General features: G+C 41.2%; 3 protein-coding genes across 3 annotated transcripts; all 3 read right to left on the reverse strand.

Annotated features, from left to right (window-relative positions):
• On the reverse strand, positions 1-2,071 carry MELLADRAFT_61669 (uncharacterized protein; the record flags this gene model as incomplete). Its single annotated transcript, XM_007408253.1, has 5 exons — positions 1-72; positions 160-620; positions 688-1,377; positions 1,445-1,522; positions 1,591-2,071. 5 exons carry the CDS (start codon positions 2,069-2,071, stop codon positions 1-3), a joined length of 1,782 nt encoding a protein of 593 aa, XP_007408315.1.
• An 8,197-nt stretch (positions 2,072-10,268) lies between these two features.
• MELLADRAFT_104773 (uncharacterized protein) lies at positions 10,269-11,264 on the reverse strand (the record flags this gene model as incomplete). The annotated part of the gene is made up of 2 exons (XM_007408252.1): positions 10,269-10,678; positions 10,769-11,264. 2 exons carry the CDS (start codon positions 11,262-11,264, stop codon positions 10,269-10,271), a joined length of 906 nt encoding a protein of 301 aa, XP_007408314.1.
• A 599-nt stretch (positions 11,265-11,863) lies between these two features.
• MELLADRAFT_61671 (uncharacterized protein) lies at positions 11,864-13,051 on the reverse strand (the record flags this gene model as incomplete). Its single annotated transcript, XM_007408251.1, has 1 exon — positions 11,864-13,051. The coding sequence occupies one exon, from the start codon at positions 13,049-13,051 to the stop codon at positions 11,864-11,866; it is 1,188 nt and encodes a 395-aa protein (XP_007408313.1).
• Positions 13,052-15,833: the final 2,782 nt, after the last annotated feature.

Below are 15,833 nucleotides of genomic sequence, written 5' to 3' on the forward strand. Positions count from 1 at the left end.
TTATAAATGCCGAATCACTTGTTCAATCATTGTATTTTCTGCAATTTGATCAAGTTGATGGTTGTCCAAAATCTATTATACAACAAAAGCACATGTTTGATTATAGAGATTGATCAATTTATCCCAATAGTAAAAGAAAGTATATAGTTTACCACTCACATTACTAACTGATTCCACAAAGGTATTGAGTCCGGGAGGTGAAATAGGTATATCTCTGTCTACAGGAGGAAGAACAATCCTCATTCTCCTGTAATGCTCTACGGCTTTCAGGATGATTTCTCTGATGCCTTGTGAAAGACGTCTCTTTCCCACGTGCGCATTGGCACATCCAATCTTGAACCTTATCGAGTGGTACATCATTCTAAGAATCAGTTCATAAACCGCCTCAGCTGAAGTAATATCACCAGCCCCTTGTATATGCTGAATGACTTTGTTATATTTGAACAACGCTTCATCACCTATAGCTGTAAGTGACCAGTTTTTGTCTTCAAGCACGCGGGCAAGGTCTACAATTCCTGATCCCAGTGATATCTTTAGCTTGTTGACTATCTGGTGGAGGATAACCTTCTCAAGCCAAGTAGAATCTGGATGTTTGTGAGACAGGATAAAAATTAGCACATCTACAAAATTGTCATATGTATTATCAAATTTGCCAACTTTTTACCAGAAGCATCCATCGATATTCACCCAATGTAGGCTCTGGTATAACACCATCTGGGTACACTTTGGACCACATATCTATCAAGCTATCAACTTTATGGCGTACAGTACGATATCCCCTTTCAATCGCGTCGTTGAAAAACTTCTCCTGAGTAGGAAACACAATGAAAAAGGCAGCTATGAACTTATGATGATCAAGATAATCTTCTTTTCTAGAATCTAGGTTTTTGAAAAAAAACTCCAAAAGATGACAGGCTGCTGGGGGGGATGATTCTGCGGTTGCTTGCGCTGTCCAACCCCGAATGTCCTCCAGATATCTTGCCTTCAGATGCTGGTTTTTGGTATGAAAATTGGACTCTTTTGCCAAATAACACAACATGTATTGCTTTGCCAAATCGAAATGTTCCTTCCTGAAGAGCCCATAATCTTGAAACAAAATTCTGATTATCTTTCCACTTTGAACTGAATGATTCAGTACATGTTGAAAAAGTGCTTCACAATATCCTTTTTCCCACACAGAAATTGGATGTTTCTTAAATAAACGTCTGAAATCGTTAACAAGCTCTAACATTTCATGCCCATCCTCAGGTAGTTTGTTTTGCAGGAGATGTTTTGATATCAGGTTGTAGGTTCTGTACCCTTGAAGCCGAACCCCTTCTTCCTTCACCATGTCAAACGTACCAAACACTCTGGCCCGTTCAAGGAGCTCTTCCAAGTCTACATACGCACCATCAACATAAGACTGTACCCTTTAAAAAACTGATCAGAGAGTAAGTTCACTTACCTTTGCTGATCTCATTTGCTGAAATCTGTTCTCCAAGCCAAAGTGCCTCGAATCGTTTCGTCATAAATGGTTCATAGGCTGAGCCCATGATCAAGAGAGTAATAGCTCAGCCAACTGGGCATGAATAATTTATAAAATTGACTAACCTATCGTAGCTTTTATCTCTAGAAGCACTTGATTACTCCAAGAGATCCTGTTTATCTTTTGTTCTCCTGACATTTGTTCCACATCTGCTGGCGAATACTTGGAAATTGCACATAAAATTCCAACAATCCAAGTCCTTTCTATTTCATCACACCCCATTTCATGATTGAAAGAGGCTGATTTTATAAAGATGTTCACTATCTCTTCATTACGCTTGAGCCAATCTTTCCAAGACTCAAAGGTCGGGCTTAGAGTTGAAATCATTGAAATCGCCAGGTCTGCCAATTCTTTAATCCCTTCCTTTTGGGTTTGGTCCTTAACCTCTTCACTTTTTCGAAAGAAAGCTGCGTATGGTGTGATTTTGATTGAAGATGACAGTATATTTGCTTCATTGACGGTTCCAATAACATCCTGCAAAGGATGTCCTGATACAAAACTAAAACTGTTTACCATGTCGGTTTTTGAACATTGTTGGACCAACATTTTTTCAGAATTTACGTTTTCCAGTCGGCATCTTACTAGCAAAGGCTGACTGAGATTTAATCCCAGTACGAATGCTGATAAAAGTCTTTTCATCTTGCCTTGTGCGATTGGCCAGATTTGTCTTCAGGTCTGAAAGGTGGCATCTCATGTGACTGTGACACAAGACACAATATATAACCAGCTGATCAAAATCTCTGACAAAAGATTTGCTAGGTTCCGCTTCATTGAACCTTTTACAAACTCCAAAGTTAAACATGAATCACATGAGGCAAGTATCAAGTCTGCGTATATTCATCTCAAAGCTTCATAATTATGATGTCTACCCGCTATCAAGCTGCTTCGCTTTAGTCCAACAGTATTTCTGCGCTTTGGGTGCATGTTTCAAGACTTTTCAAACAACATCCATAGTGTTCTGACCGCCAATCCCTAAGCCTAAGGTTATGCAGTTTGGTCTTCAGAATGGACCTCTAACAATGGGGTCTCGGTCACATTTTTCTTAGATCAGCTCATCACTTAGATTTTGACACAGATAATTTCCAAGGTGAAGCTCTTGATGCGCATTCAAGAAATAAAATCTACTAGTAATAAACAACCTAGTTGAAATATGATCTCATATTGGGGTTCCACAAGATCATTTGGGAAACGTTTCAAGCCTCAAAGTAGCGTTCATCCCCCTATGGGCCCATTGTACTTGTAGTCCAAGTCCTGTGCATCGAGTGATTGGACGAAATTATACCGTACCACTATTTCATCAAACCTCAAATGAGGCTTGAGGTGTAACTGAATCCCCTGACGTCCAAGGAGCTATTCAAAACATCTTTCATGTGATTGTAGACTTGTGGCTTTCCACCTTGAGAAAGTGCCCATAAAGTGCAAACTTCACCAACCAAAAGGTGATTTGTGATGTGGTGGATACAGGATCAGTCAAACAAACTGTGGTTGCCTTCCACTTTGAGAAAAGTGCTCATAACGGGCAGCCCTCATCTGCAACACTGTGATATGCGGTTAAATAAGGTTAAATATCAAACCAAGACAAAAATTGTATTGGTGGATTCAGGTTAGGGTAAGTCTGTTTTCACAAGGCGGCTGGCCACCCAAGGTCTAGTCCCAAATCTAAGTCAGCACTCAGGGGACCTTGAGACAGGTTGAGGCCTGACCAGCAATCACAGCTCAGCCTTGCTTGGTGAGTGCAACTCTTTCAGGGCAAACAATTAGTGCACAATTCAGGTGCACCTTAGAGCCCCCAAAATGCCATTTTGGTGGGGGTGCACCCTTATCATCTGATCCAATCACAGAAATGGGCTAATCTGTGGCTTTACACACAACACTTGTGGTACACAAATATTGTTCTGGCAATTTCCAGAACACTGTTTCCAGAACACCAGAAGTATTTTTTTGGTGTGTTCTGGCATTCTGGCATTCTGCAACTTTGAATGCCCCAGTTCATTTGAGGGGCTGCAGCGGAAAGTTTATTTTTTTTCAGAACACCAGAACCCTGCCTGAAGGGTTCTGGTGTTCTGGAAATAACATTCTGGAATTTGCCAGAACAATATTTGTGTACCATGACTGTTCAGTGGATCTTCCAAAGGCTTAGATTTTGAAGTGGGAACCTGAGTGACATTTTCCTGTTGTGGCATTGGATTGTGCAAATTTTATGCTGCTAAGCATCACAACCCCCAAGACTTGGGGAAATTGGTGGGCAACACACTGGAAATTTTCACAGCTTTTTGTGTTTCTGGTAGGCCTGTGAAAAGGTGTCAATGCTGTGTTGCACACTTTTAATAAGATACATACATAACCATTGTTGGCAACTTACTACAGGCAAACCCGCACAGTTACATAATCAGTCACCATGTCTGTTTTGAGGTAGCATGTTGACGTGCTCACACCAATCAATTTCCGTAGAGGGTGGATATAACCTACAAACAGGTCTGAGAGCTAAGCATACAATTGCCTTTGTCAAGAGGTTCAGACAGCAAGAGTGTTAAATGGGCTCCTTTGTTCATAGTTCTATTGACAAACGGTACATTTTTGATTGTTTATTATTATTAACAAAGGATTTCCATTTTCTAGAGACAAATTGAATAAAGATCCGTTCAAATTTATTACACAACTCTCCGTGTGAGCACATCGACATGCTCATGGGGGACGGGCATGGTGAGTCATTGTGCATGGTTCAGGAAGTCCTCAGACTTGATGCAGGCTAAAAGCTGGATCAGTTGCATAATTGGGTCAAAGTTGAAAATGTATCAGTCAAAAGTAAGACAAATAAGCTTGTAGAGGCAAAATTCATAGCTTTGAGCCCAGATACATGATGAGGATACATAGATTTATGCATAAACCCTGATCCCCAAGGCTTAAACCTGACCCATAACCCATATAGTTGTACAATGTTGTGTATCCCAACATTCATTTTTGCTTATCCTGGAATTGATCTCTAGATCTGTATATACTCCATTAGACTGTAGAGCATGGGTCTTCCCCTGATTATGCAATTGTGTGGGTATGACTGTGAGTACCTTGAGATAATGCACAAAGTATGCAACAATAGGGAGTTTCAAGTTTGGTTTTTTTGTGTAATTTTTATAAATTTGGACAAATTGTTCATAAAAAATCTGTGTAATACTAAAACCAACATATTTTTGATTCAGGACACCTCAAAAGGTGTCCTGTTTTAAAACATTTATGCATTCCTTAAAGCAACGGCTTTCTTACCTTTGGGACCACTTGTCAGGGCGGCTATAACTAGTACGTACGAGAAGGTCTAGTAAGTCAACTCGTGCTGAGATCCTGACGGTCTATTCCGCTGGCTACGGGGAATAAGCAAATTATCCTATTGGAATATTCAAGAAAGACAGTTATATAGGTAACTGAGAGTGCTATTCGTTCCTTAAGGGGAGACTTGGTAAACTATAGGCCCACTGTGGTTTACAGGTGGTGGCAGGTCGAGCCTGAGCCTTAGTTATTCTCTAAGCTATAAGCTTAAGAGCAGCCTGAGATATAAATCTGCAGGGATTCTGTCGACACGAATGTACAGAACCTGGGTCCTTGACCAGTGGAGAAGAAGAGAAACAACTGACCAACAAGATTTAACTAGGAGTGAGTTCTCTATGAATAACAATTTCTTGGAAATGTAGTAAATAGGTTTGACGCTGATTTAAATGGTTTTCTCAAAGTTTTAAAGCTATTAAGACTATTCGTCGGGAATTTCTTAGGAGCTTTGGAATTGAAAAAGAGTCTTTCTCTTGTTTAGAAAATCTAACAGGAAATTGGCTTTTGTAAAATCAGGTGCCGTCTCTTCCCCTTTGCTTGTTAGCCAGTACTTATACCTTTTAGCACTCCTTGTCTATCTTATCATTGATAATAGAATACGTGTTCTCTTGGCTTAGGTTCAATTAACTCCGAGCTGATCCGTTAGCTCCTTTCGTAATATCAATTACAAAGTGGGAGGATACGTAAAGGACCTTACGTAATATCAATTACGAAGTGGAATGATACGTAAAGGGCAGCTTGGTCATCGTATTTCAGTAATCTTATATCTCCCATGATCAGTTCTCCAGATAGATTAGTATCTTTCGTGATCTCTATTTAACCTCTAACTAGCTTGAGAGATACTTCTTTTCTATTATTCTATTTGTTATTTTATATGCTGCTTCAAGGAATCTTTCCTTGGCAGTTCCTTCCTTTTCTTGATTTCTCCGGCCTAGTCTTCTTTTCCAGAGACTAGACTGGTTTCATTGTTCTTTTGATAATTGTGTGCTTTACATTTCTATATTACATAATTTTTTTAGACTTTCGATACTAAGTCAATAAGCTGTCTCACTGCCAGCATAAAGTAATTTCCCCACGGAAAGATTTAATACATTTAGAGCAAGAAATGATGGAAAATGCATTAGATCAGCATTAAATCAGCATTAAATCAGCATTATTCAGCATTAACTGAGCATTTTTGATTGAATAATGCATTTAATGTATTCATTTTTTCCTGGGGAAAATACTTTATGCTGGTAGTGTCTGTGTCTTTGTAGACGGTTATGTTTATATTTCTTTTAGTTGTTTTCCTGGCGTATCTTTCTGAGAGGACCTTTGAAACTAGGTCAATAAGTTGTATAATTATGTTACAAAAAAAATGATTAATTAATATTTTGTTTCTTGTAGGTCTTTTGGCTCTTATGTGTAAGAGCTCGAGAGCTGACATTCCCCAACCTCAGGGGTGGAATGCAATGACGCCCCAACCTCAGGCCTGAGTATTATTCTCGCGTCTCTCGACTCTGAATTTCCTAAGGAGTCTATCTGAGTCTGGTATATCCTGGGCTTCTAGCCACTTATCTTTGTCTGCGTCTTTTCCTTTAAAGCGTGCTAGATAAAGTCTAGTGCTCCTCCCGTTGATTTTCACGTATTTATCACTGATAATCTTTTTTATAGCCCCTATGGGTTCTTCTTCCATAGGTGGATCTCTTTGTTCTATTTCTGTTCTATTAGGGAATTTCTCCTCGTCTGACTTTTCGTACTTCTTCAGTAATGAAATTGGAAAGGTCGGATGCTTTCTTGCCACTTTGCCTGTCAGGATAACTTCTACCGTGTTGGTCCCATGTAGTGCTTTTATCACGTAGGGACCTATGAATGAGTCCTTCATTTTTCGTGGTCCTTGTAAGTTGGTAAAATTGACTGTGGATATTAGTACTAAGTCGCCTACTTTGAAAGTCGGTTCTTTGTGGGTCTTGTCCCATCGTTGCTTATTATATTCTTTCGCAGCCAGAATACAGTCACCTGCATGTTTCCTCGCTTTTTCCAGCATATTGTGAAAATCCATTGCTGTCGGGTGGAAGGTTGAATCCTTCGGTTTGATCATCTTTGACGGAGTCCTAATATTAAATCCCCTTTCTACCTCAAATGGTGATTTCCCTGTGGTGCTATGAGTACTGGTATTGTATGCTATCTCTAAGGCTGGCAGTAAGCTTTTCCAGTCGTGCGTATAGCCGTTATTGTCCTTGAACTCAAGTCCAAACGCACAATACCTCCTGATAAGGTCACTGAGGCTTTCGATCATGCGTTCCGCTAGTCCATCTGTCTGCGGGTGATACGCAGTCGACATTGCTAACGATGTTCCTGCAAGGCTGAATAAACCCTTCCAGAATTCGGAAGTAAACTTAGGGTCTCTATCACTAATGATCACCCTTGGTAATCCCGAATCTGAGACTATTCGTTCCCAGAACAGCATCGCTATGTCCATGGCGGTTGCTGATTTGTGGCATGCCAGAAATCTGCAACGTTTCGAAAACCTGTCAACTACGACTAATACGCAGTCCACGTTGTCATGTCCGGCTGGCGGAAGTCCTGTCACGAAATCCATGTTGATGACTTCCCATGGTATTTTGGGTTCTTCAATATGTTGAAGAAGGCCTAGCCTTTTCCCTGTAGCTCGATTGGCTTTCTGACATCTATCACAGGATCTCACGTATTCCTCTGTTAGTGTTCTCCAACCTGGCCACCAGGCTATTTGTTTGATTCTATCCATAGTCCTTTCACAAGATAAGTGACCTGACATGACGTCATCATGACATACTTTAAGTATATCCGTCTTCAGCCTTTGCGAAGTTATGACCATTGCGCATGAGTGTCTTTCTCTGTGGTACAGGATCCCACTGAGTAATGTGAATCGACCTTCGTCAAATGACTTCTTCCATTCTTTATCCAAAGAGGATGAAAGTTCTAATGCTTTGCAACCCTGATTCATGATAGTCAACAATTTTACTGTATTTGGTTCTTCATTATAGTCGTTCATGACTTTATCATAAAATTCTTGCGATAAGTCCGTTATAGTGATGCCCATAATCGGCAGGTCTCTGCTAATATCATCTGGGTCCCATGCTGGGTTCTCAATGTCATTCTCTAACGCCATTCTACTCAAGGCATCCGCATTTTCATGTTTACGTCCCTCTCTATGGGTTATTGTCATACATGAGCGATACTCTTGTATGGCTATTTGCCAGCGCAGCATATGCCGGTTAGGCGTCTTCATATTCAGAAGAGACTTCAGTGCTGTACAATCTGTTATTACCTCGAAGAATGCTCCGTCGAGATAATAATGAAATTTCTCCAGAGCCCATACCAGACATAGATTCTCGAGCTGAGTGGCTCCATAATTCAATTCAGATTGTTTCAATTTTTGTGAGATACAACTAATTAGCCCTTCAAAGGGTTTCCCGTCCACAATCTGGATCTGTTGCAATGTGGCTCCTAGACCGTCGAAGCTCGCATCCACATATACTTTAAAAGGCAGTAATCTGCGTGGAGCAAAAAGGGAGCTTCTGTTAGTTTCTTCTTCAAGATATTCCATGACGCCACTCTATCAGCTGTCATTTCAAATGTTACTCCCTTCTGGAGTAGTTTGTATAGTGGCCCGCTGGCCTTGGCAAATCCTTCCAAGTGGGACCTGTAATAATTCGCAAAGCCTAGAAATTGCTGAACTTCTTTGACTGACTGTGGAATTGGCTTCTTGAGCACCGCCGCTACTTTGTTCTGATCTACAGCTATCCATAATCCTGAAACTACGTGTCCTAGCGCTTTCAGTTCTTCGAAGGCGAAGTTAGTTTTTTGTAAGGATATTGTCATACCCATCTTTACAAGTTTATTGAAAACTTGTTCCAATTTTGTCAAATGTTCTTCCCAAGTTTTTGAGAACACGATTATATCATCGATGTAGATGATAAGCCATCCCTCACTTAGTTCCCTCGCAAATTCCGTATCCATCATACGTTGAAAGTGCGCTGGGGCGCCCTTAATACCAAATGGCATTTTTTGATATTCATGGATCCCCATGTGCGATATGATTCTTAGCAAATATTTGGCCAGATCATCAACTTCGTTCTGATGGAATCCTTTCATCACGTCCATAGTCGTAATGTATAAGGCTTTACCAAGGTTCGTCAGGCAATGACTGATCCTTGGCATCGGGTACCTGTCAGGCACTGTAAAGGTGTTAAGTGCGCGAGAATCTCCGCACATCCGGGATTTCCCGTTATGACAAGCTATGATGACTGGAGTTGTTACTTCTACTTCTTCGTCTGCTCCAACTTTTCGTAGGATGCCGTGCTTAACTAGATCGCCTATGTGTTTCTCAATCTCTTCGCGGCTACGTGGGCTAGCTGGGTACGCCTGCTTTTTCAATATCGGAGGGTATGGTTTATCAATATTCAGTCTCAACTTAAGTTTGTGACCTTTAATTGTCCCTATAGGGTTTTCGCCATACGCAAAGGCTTGTTTATATTTTCTCGCTACTGCTTTCAGTGAATGCAGTTCTGTAGATTTCAGTCTAGGGGAAATGTTACATTCATCGAAGGCTTTCTCAAAGACTTCATCTACCTTCGCGGATATTGTTGCTATTCTCTGTTCTCTTACTGAACCTAGAAGGAATTTTTTCTTTTTATTTTCGTTTCCTATAGTGAAATATTTCTCTTTACTATGAACTATGTCAAATCCGTACAAACGAAGAAATTCTCCTCCTAGTATAAAATAATCTGATGTAGCATTGTCCATTATTACAAATTCCGGTTGTATTCTTACTGGTCCCAGATGGTGAGGAAATATCATAGGAAGTTCTATAACTCGCAGTGCTCGTAGTCTGTTGCTACATCCTTTAAAAGTCATATTACTTGGTGGCAGCATCAGATCTTCCCAGTTCTTGATGAATCTGTTCAGATAATCTGTTCCGACTATCGAGCACGCTGCTCCACTGTCGAGCAGCACTTCCACTTTCTGACCTCCACTTAGCAAAGCTGAAGTGATGCAGTGGTGCCCTATCGTATGCGCTCTGCCCTTCTCTGGTTTAGACATTAGTAGTCTTGCGTCCGATACTTGCAAAGAACGCTTCGCATTATCCTCCCATTGTTGGGGTATTGATGCTTGAGATTGTAATTCTGCAATATCCACACCTTCTTCCGATTCCACAGTGATCGTCGCAATATGACTCTGAGCTCGTCTTCTTCGTGGTTCGTCCCATATCTTTTGGGGTATCACTGGAAATCTAAAAGTTCCATCTTCTGTCCTTATCTTGCACTGCGTTCTGCCACCTAGGTATAGGGTGAAGCTGAATTCTCGCCAGTCTCTACTGCCTAGTATCAGATGATCTAAATCATCGTTGATCAGCACGATAAATTTAACCATCAGGAAGCAAGGTTTGATCGTGTGTTCCAATTTAATCGGTAGAGATATTTCTCCCTATTTCTCCTAATACTTCTGAATCGTTGGCGTAAGTGTTATTCTCGTCCATCGTTTTTGTATCCGCTTGCCACGTTGGCCAGTACTTTTTTAGTACTTTTGTCGACGCTACTGATGGCTCAATTCCTGTATTCAAGAGCATATTACTAACAACGCCCGACATGCTAATTGCGATAAAAGTTCTGCTTTCTGAATTGTTGAAAATTAAACGTTCTATAAATGGTGGTGGACTAATATGATTTGTCGTCTGCTCAGCTACTCTCAAGTTTTCAGCTAGCTCGGTTATCGATAAGGTTGGAGCCTGTACTGGTGCTTCCTCCTCTGTGGTGATCAATACTGGTTGTAAGTCTTCGTAGCTTTGATGCGTATTCGTCATATCAATGTTCCCTATACATAGTCCAAGGTCATCATCATCTGAAGATTCGGATTCTTCTTCTTGTTCTTCAGATCTCTCGGTCCGTTCCTCGCCAGACTGACCGTCATCCTCTTCGTTTTCTACCGCATTAATCGATTTTTTCTCGAATCTATTGATTCGATTGTCGTCTTTAAACGATACTTTCGCTGGGCCGCTTCCCATAGGTCTATTCTGTTTATAATCTCTATATTTCCCGGACTCTTGTGGTTTCGGATGTTCGGTTGTCTTATACTCTCTAGAGCTTAGTGTCTTTTCCTTGCTAGAAAAGTGATTATTACGATACTCTTTCGACCTTAGGAGGTTCTTCCCTATCGAAGTATCCGTTATTACTTCTTCAAAGATAATCATAAAACTTTCGAAGTCTGAGTGATCTCTAATTCGCGATTGAACAGCATGTTCTATATCGCCGTTACACAATCCTAGAATTTTGTCAATCTGTTCTCTGGTTGTCAGAAACGGCCAAGCGGCGTCCATCCTTCGACGTTGTAGAAGGAGCCATGCAGTCGGTTTGTCTCTATTTTCCCACTTGAAGGTGTCTCGATCGAATGCCATAGCCATTTTCCGTTTCCAAGTGGGCGTACCGAAGTGATCCATGATCATCTTCTTCCATTCCTGCCAAGATTTGTTCTTGCAGTTTCTTCTCTTCACTGTATACCAACTTTGTGCTGAATGCGTCATTACGACTCCTAACTTACAGATGATCAACGCATCCGGAAGGCACGTATCTTCCTGTGTGTTATCTATCCACTCTAACCATTCCAGGTGGTTATATTCTCCTTCACCGCTAAATTTCGGCCACTCTTTGGCTTGAAGTTGTCCTTTCTGCAGTGCTTTTCTTTCTTCGGCTTCTAGAGTGGCAGATCGCTCTTCTCTAACTTCTGTCTCTCGTTCCTCAGCCGTTGGTTTATTTGTTCTTGGTTGGCTCATGACGTTATCATCTTCGTGTTGTATATTATTTCGAACCGATCCGTAATCCGCGAAAGGGTTATTCCCTAACGTCTCTTGTTGCATACTATCTTCTCTATCGGCTTTTTCGTTCATCTTTGATAGTGTTCGCGTCACATTCATATGGAGCAAGGCTATTTGGTGTGCTTGTTGGTCCAACTTTTCACCCAACCTGCACATCATTTCGCTAAGATGTGTACTATGAATTTCTATCATCTCTTTGCATGCTCGTCCTTGCGCCTCGATGATTCTCTCACAATCGCATTCTCCGCATTTTCCTGCTGGAATTTTTCGCAATAAATCTTCTCGTGTTCGTTTTGCTTTACTGCATTTGTCTCTGATTTATGAGTTGTCTTATGGAGCTGATATTTTCGAATATCAGTATTACTTGTTACTTTATTATTGTCAATTGCCCAACGTTCGCTCATCATCTCAGGTGTAGGCTCATTCTTCAGTGTATTTTTCACTGGCTCACTTTGCTCTCTGGTCAATGAGGAACTCTCAAACGGTTCAATATTATTACAATCATAGTTTTCAGTCTGGTAACCTATGTGGTTACAACCCGTAGTTGGTTGAACAACTCTTATATCTTCTACTTGTCTCATAGGAATACTAGTTACATGATGATCTATAACTGGTCTCTGATCACATAAGATACGTTTAGAGGATAGAAACGGACTTGGGGTAGACGTAAAAATACTTTTCACTTGTGAGAAGATTGGTCTTTCGGGTTCTTCTGATGTCCTTTCCCTTTGGACTTGTTGATCCCTTTCACCGCTCGATAGTACGCCTTGCTGAATGCTAGCATGGAGTGCATGTTCTGGGCGTCTTCCTCCGCTTGCGGTGGTCTCTTGTAGGGTTCCTTGGTCTGTCTGTGGTTGTCGTTCCTCATTGGGCCTGCTGATGAAGTCGATTGAGCCGGCTCTTGAGTCTCGATCTGATCTGGGGATTGATAAGGTCTGTTGGGGTTGGTTGATCCGTGAGGGTTCTGGTTCAGTCCTATAAACCCGTTGCTCGTTTTCGCTAACATCTTCTTCTCTTTGACATACGGATCCCAGCCTAAGCTCCCTTTCTGGACTTCCTCCTTCCCTAGGATCGTCGTCAGGGCGTCGTGCGACATCTTCCACAATCCGAGAAAGATCTCGATCTGACGGGTATTGTTGGGGTTGGAGTCTTGGGCTGATTTCCAATTCTTGAAATTGTGCTCGTGGAGGGAGATCAGTAGTCGCTGTTGCTCTTGGGGGACCGTCGGTGGTAACTGCTCTGCCGGTAGGTCCTCCTGCATTGCGTCGCCCTGGGACTGAGCTGACTGAGCTTGCTCTTCGGGTGGTATCACTATAGTTGGGTCTGCCGGACTGACTCTCGATTGTTCTGACTCGATCGGATTTTCTAGGTGGCATTGTCAATGTTAGTGAAAAGGAAAACAAACACAGGAAATATAAGGTGTGTTATTTACCAGTTTGACCTATAGACGAGGTATTCGTCGTCAAGTGGGCTATAAGTAGTATTGATCTCAGCTTATTGTTTTTCTTTCGAATTTACAAAAGAAAAAAAAATGAAAGCTAGCTTACTCGTACCCGTCGTACGACTCTGGGCTGGCTGGTTGCTCGGGATCTGGACTACTGGCGAGGCTGATGGGATTTTGTCTACTGCCTGATGTCCCTTCGTTGGAACCGGATTGGGCTGGGTTATCTTGGTCACTGGGTGATCAAGGATGGTGTTATTGGTACGCTAAACTTCTTTCCAGATGTCTAGGATGAGAGAAAAAATATAAGTTCTACTAACTCTCCGGCGTCTAGTTTTATAGCTAAAATTTTTAGCTTTTTACCTAGTCTCCACAGGTCTCTGTATAGATTTGCTGGTGGTGGTTCTTTGAGTATCTTAATTCGCACGAATGTGTAGATAAGATTTCCTAAGGTTTTATTGATTGCTAGAAGCTCCTCTATTGCTGGATTCGTTGCTTCCGAAATTTTGAAGGATGTACAACAATCTAGGACTTAGAACGTGAAAGCCAAAGCAGGGATTATAGATCTCGTCGTTGAAAGGGTTTTCGTGAACGAAAGAAAAGTAAGGTAGTTCTCTAAATAGATCCAAGAAACACTGATCTATCAACTGGAAAGAAATTTTCCGGATGAGTAAAAAAAAAGAAAAGAAGAAAATTTGGTATATTTTTTGTAGGTTTTTATTTGTTTTTCTGACTAAGAAAGTAAAAGAAAAAGGAAATTTCAAACTAAAAACACGTTTTTGCTTTTGTTAGTCTCTGGTTATTAACGCTCGATGAGGCCCCCAATTGTCAGGGCGGCTATAACTAGTACGTACGAGAAGGTCTAGTAAGTCAACTCGTGCCGAGATCCTGACGGTCTATTCCGCTGGCTACGGGGAATAAGCAAATTATCCTATTGGAATATTCAAGAAAGACAGTTATATAAGTAACTGAGAGTGCTATTCGCTCCTTAAGGGGAGACTTGGTAAACTATAGGCCCACTGTAGGTTTACAGGTGGTGGCAGGTCGAGCCTGAGCATTAGTTATTCTCTAAGCTATAAGCTTAAGAGCAGCCTGAGATATAAATCTGCAGGGATTCTGTCGACACGAATGTACAGAACCTGGGTCCTTGACCAGTGGAGAAGAAGAGAAACAACTGACCAACAAGATTTAACTAGGAGTGAGTTCTCTACGAATAACAATTTCTTGGAAATGTAGTAAATAGGTTTGACGCTGATTTAAATGGTTTTCTCGAAGTTTTAAAGCTATTAAGACTATTCGTCGGGAATTTCTTAGGAGCTTTGGAATTGAAAAAGAGTCTTTCTCTTGTTTAGAAAATCTAACAGGAAATTGGCTTTTGTAAAATCAGGTGCCGTCTCTTCCCCTTCGCTTGTTAGCCAGTACTTATCACAGGGGGAAAGATAGAAGCTCACATAGATGTGAGCAGAGAAAGTTTGGAGGTTTCTCCAAGTTTTTTTCCAGTTTTTTTTCAATTTTCTTCCAATCTTCCTCCAGTCTTCTTTCAGCTCATCATCTGATTAAATGGTCAGCATGGCCTGAGCAGATGAGTTAGGCATTCCTCAGGCTTTATCCCTTAGCCAAGAAGCTTGAGGGAGGGCTAGCTCATCTGCTCAAGTCATCTCAGGCCCTCCAATGCTCAGCCTGTACAGTCAAGTGACCAAATGTGATTGAGTGGTGAGAGACCCAACCAAATGTGAAAAACACAATGGGAACCATCCCTTTGGATAATTCTGATCCCAGGAATGGCACTGAGGACTAGGTGAGCAGCTGAGTTGAACTGTGCGGCCCCTCATCCAATACTCAGTGACATCTTTTGGATAATTCTGATCCCAGGAATGCCACTGAGGACTAGGTGAGCAGCTGTGCTGAACTGAGCATCTCTCAGCCAATACTGAGTGACATCCTTTGGATCCTTCTGAAGGTGATTCTGAGTATACAGTGATGTGTCAGCTGGGTCCTGAGCACTCATCCATGCTCAAGAGATGCTCATCCAAGATGAAGATGAGCATGCTTAAGCAAACTCAAGCAATACCTAAGTATTACAGTCTGAGCACGTTGGCACCACCAAAATGGTGAAGTGAAAGAATCTGAAGGAAATTGAAACATTTTTGGAGTTATCAGGAAGGTACCCGCTGCTCACATCTATGTGAGCTTCTATTTTTCCCCCTGTGTATACCTTTTAGCACTCCTTGTCTATCTTATCATTGATAATAGAATACGTGTTCTCTTGGCTTAGGTTCGATTAACTCCAAGCTGATCCGTTAGCTCCTTTCGTAATATCAATTACAAAGTGGGAGGATACGTAAAGGACCTTACGTAATATCAATTACGAAGTGGAATGATACGTAAAGGGCAGCTTGGTCATCGTATTTCAGTAATCTTATATCTCCCATGATCAGTTCTCCAGATAGATTAGTATCTTTCGTGATCTCTATTTAACCTCTAACTAGCTTGAGAGATACTTCTTTTCTATTATTCTATTTGTTATTTTATATGCTGCTTCAAGGAATCTTTCCTTGGCAGTTCCTTCCTTTTCTCGATTTCTCCGGCCTAGTCTTCTTTTCCAGAGACTAGACTGGTTTCATTGTTCTTTCGATAATTGTGTGCTTTACATTTCTATATTACATAATTTTTTTAGACTTTCGATACTAAGTCAATAAGCTGTCTGTGTCTTTGTA

Source organism: Melampsora larici-populina, assembly GCF_000204055.1.
Source record: "Melampsora larici-populina 98AG31 unplaced genomic scaffold MELLAscaffold_11, whole genome shotgun sequence".
Taxonomy (NCBI): domain Eukaryota; kingdom Fungi; phylum Basidiomycota; class Pucciniomycetes; order Pucciniales; family Melampsoraceae; genus Melampsora; species Melampsora laricis-populina.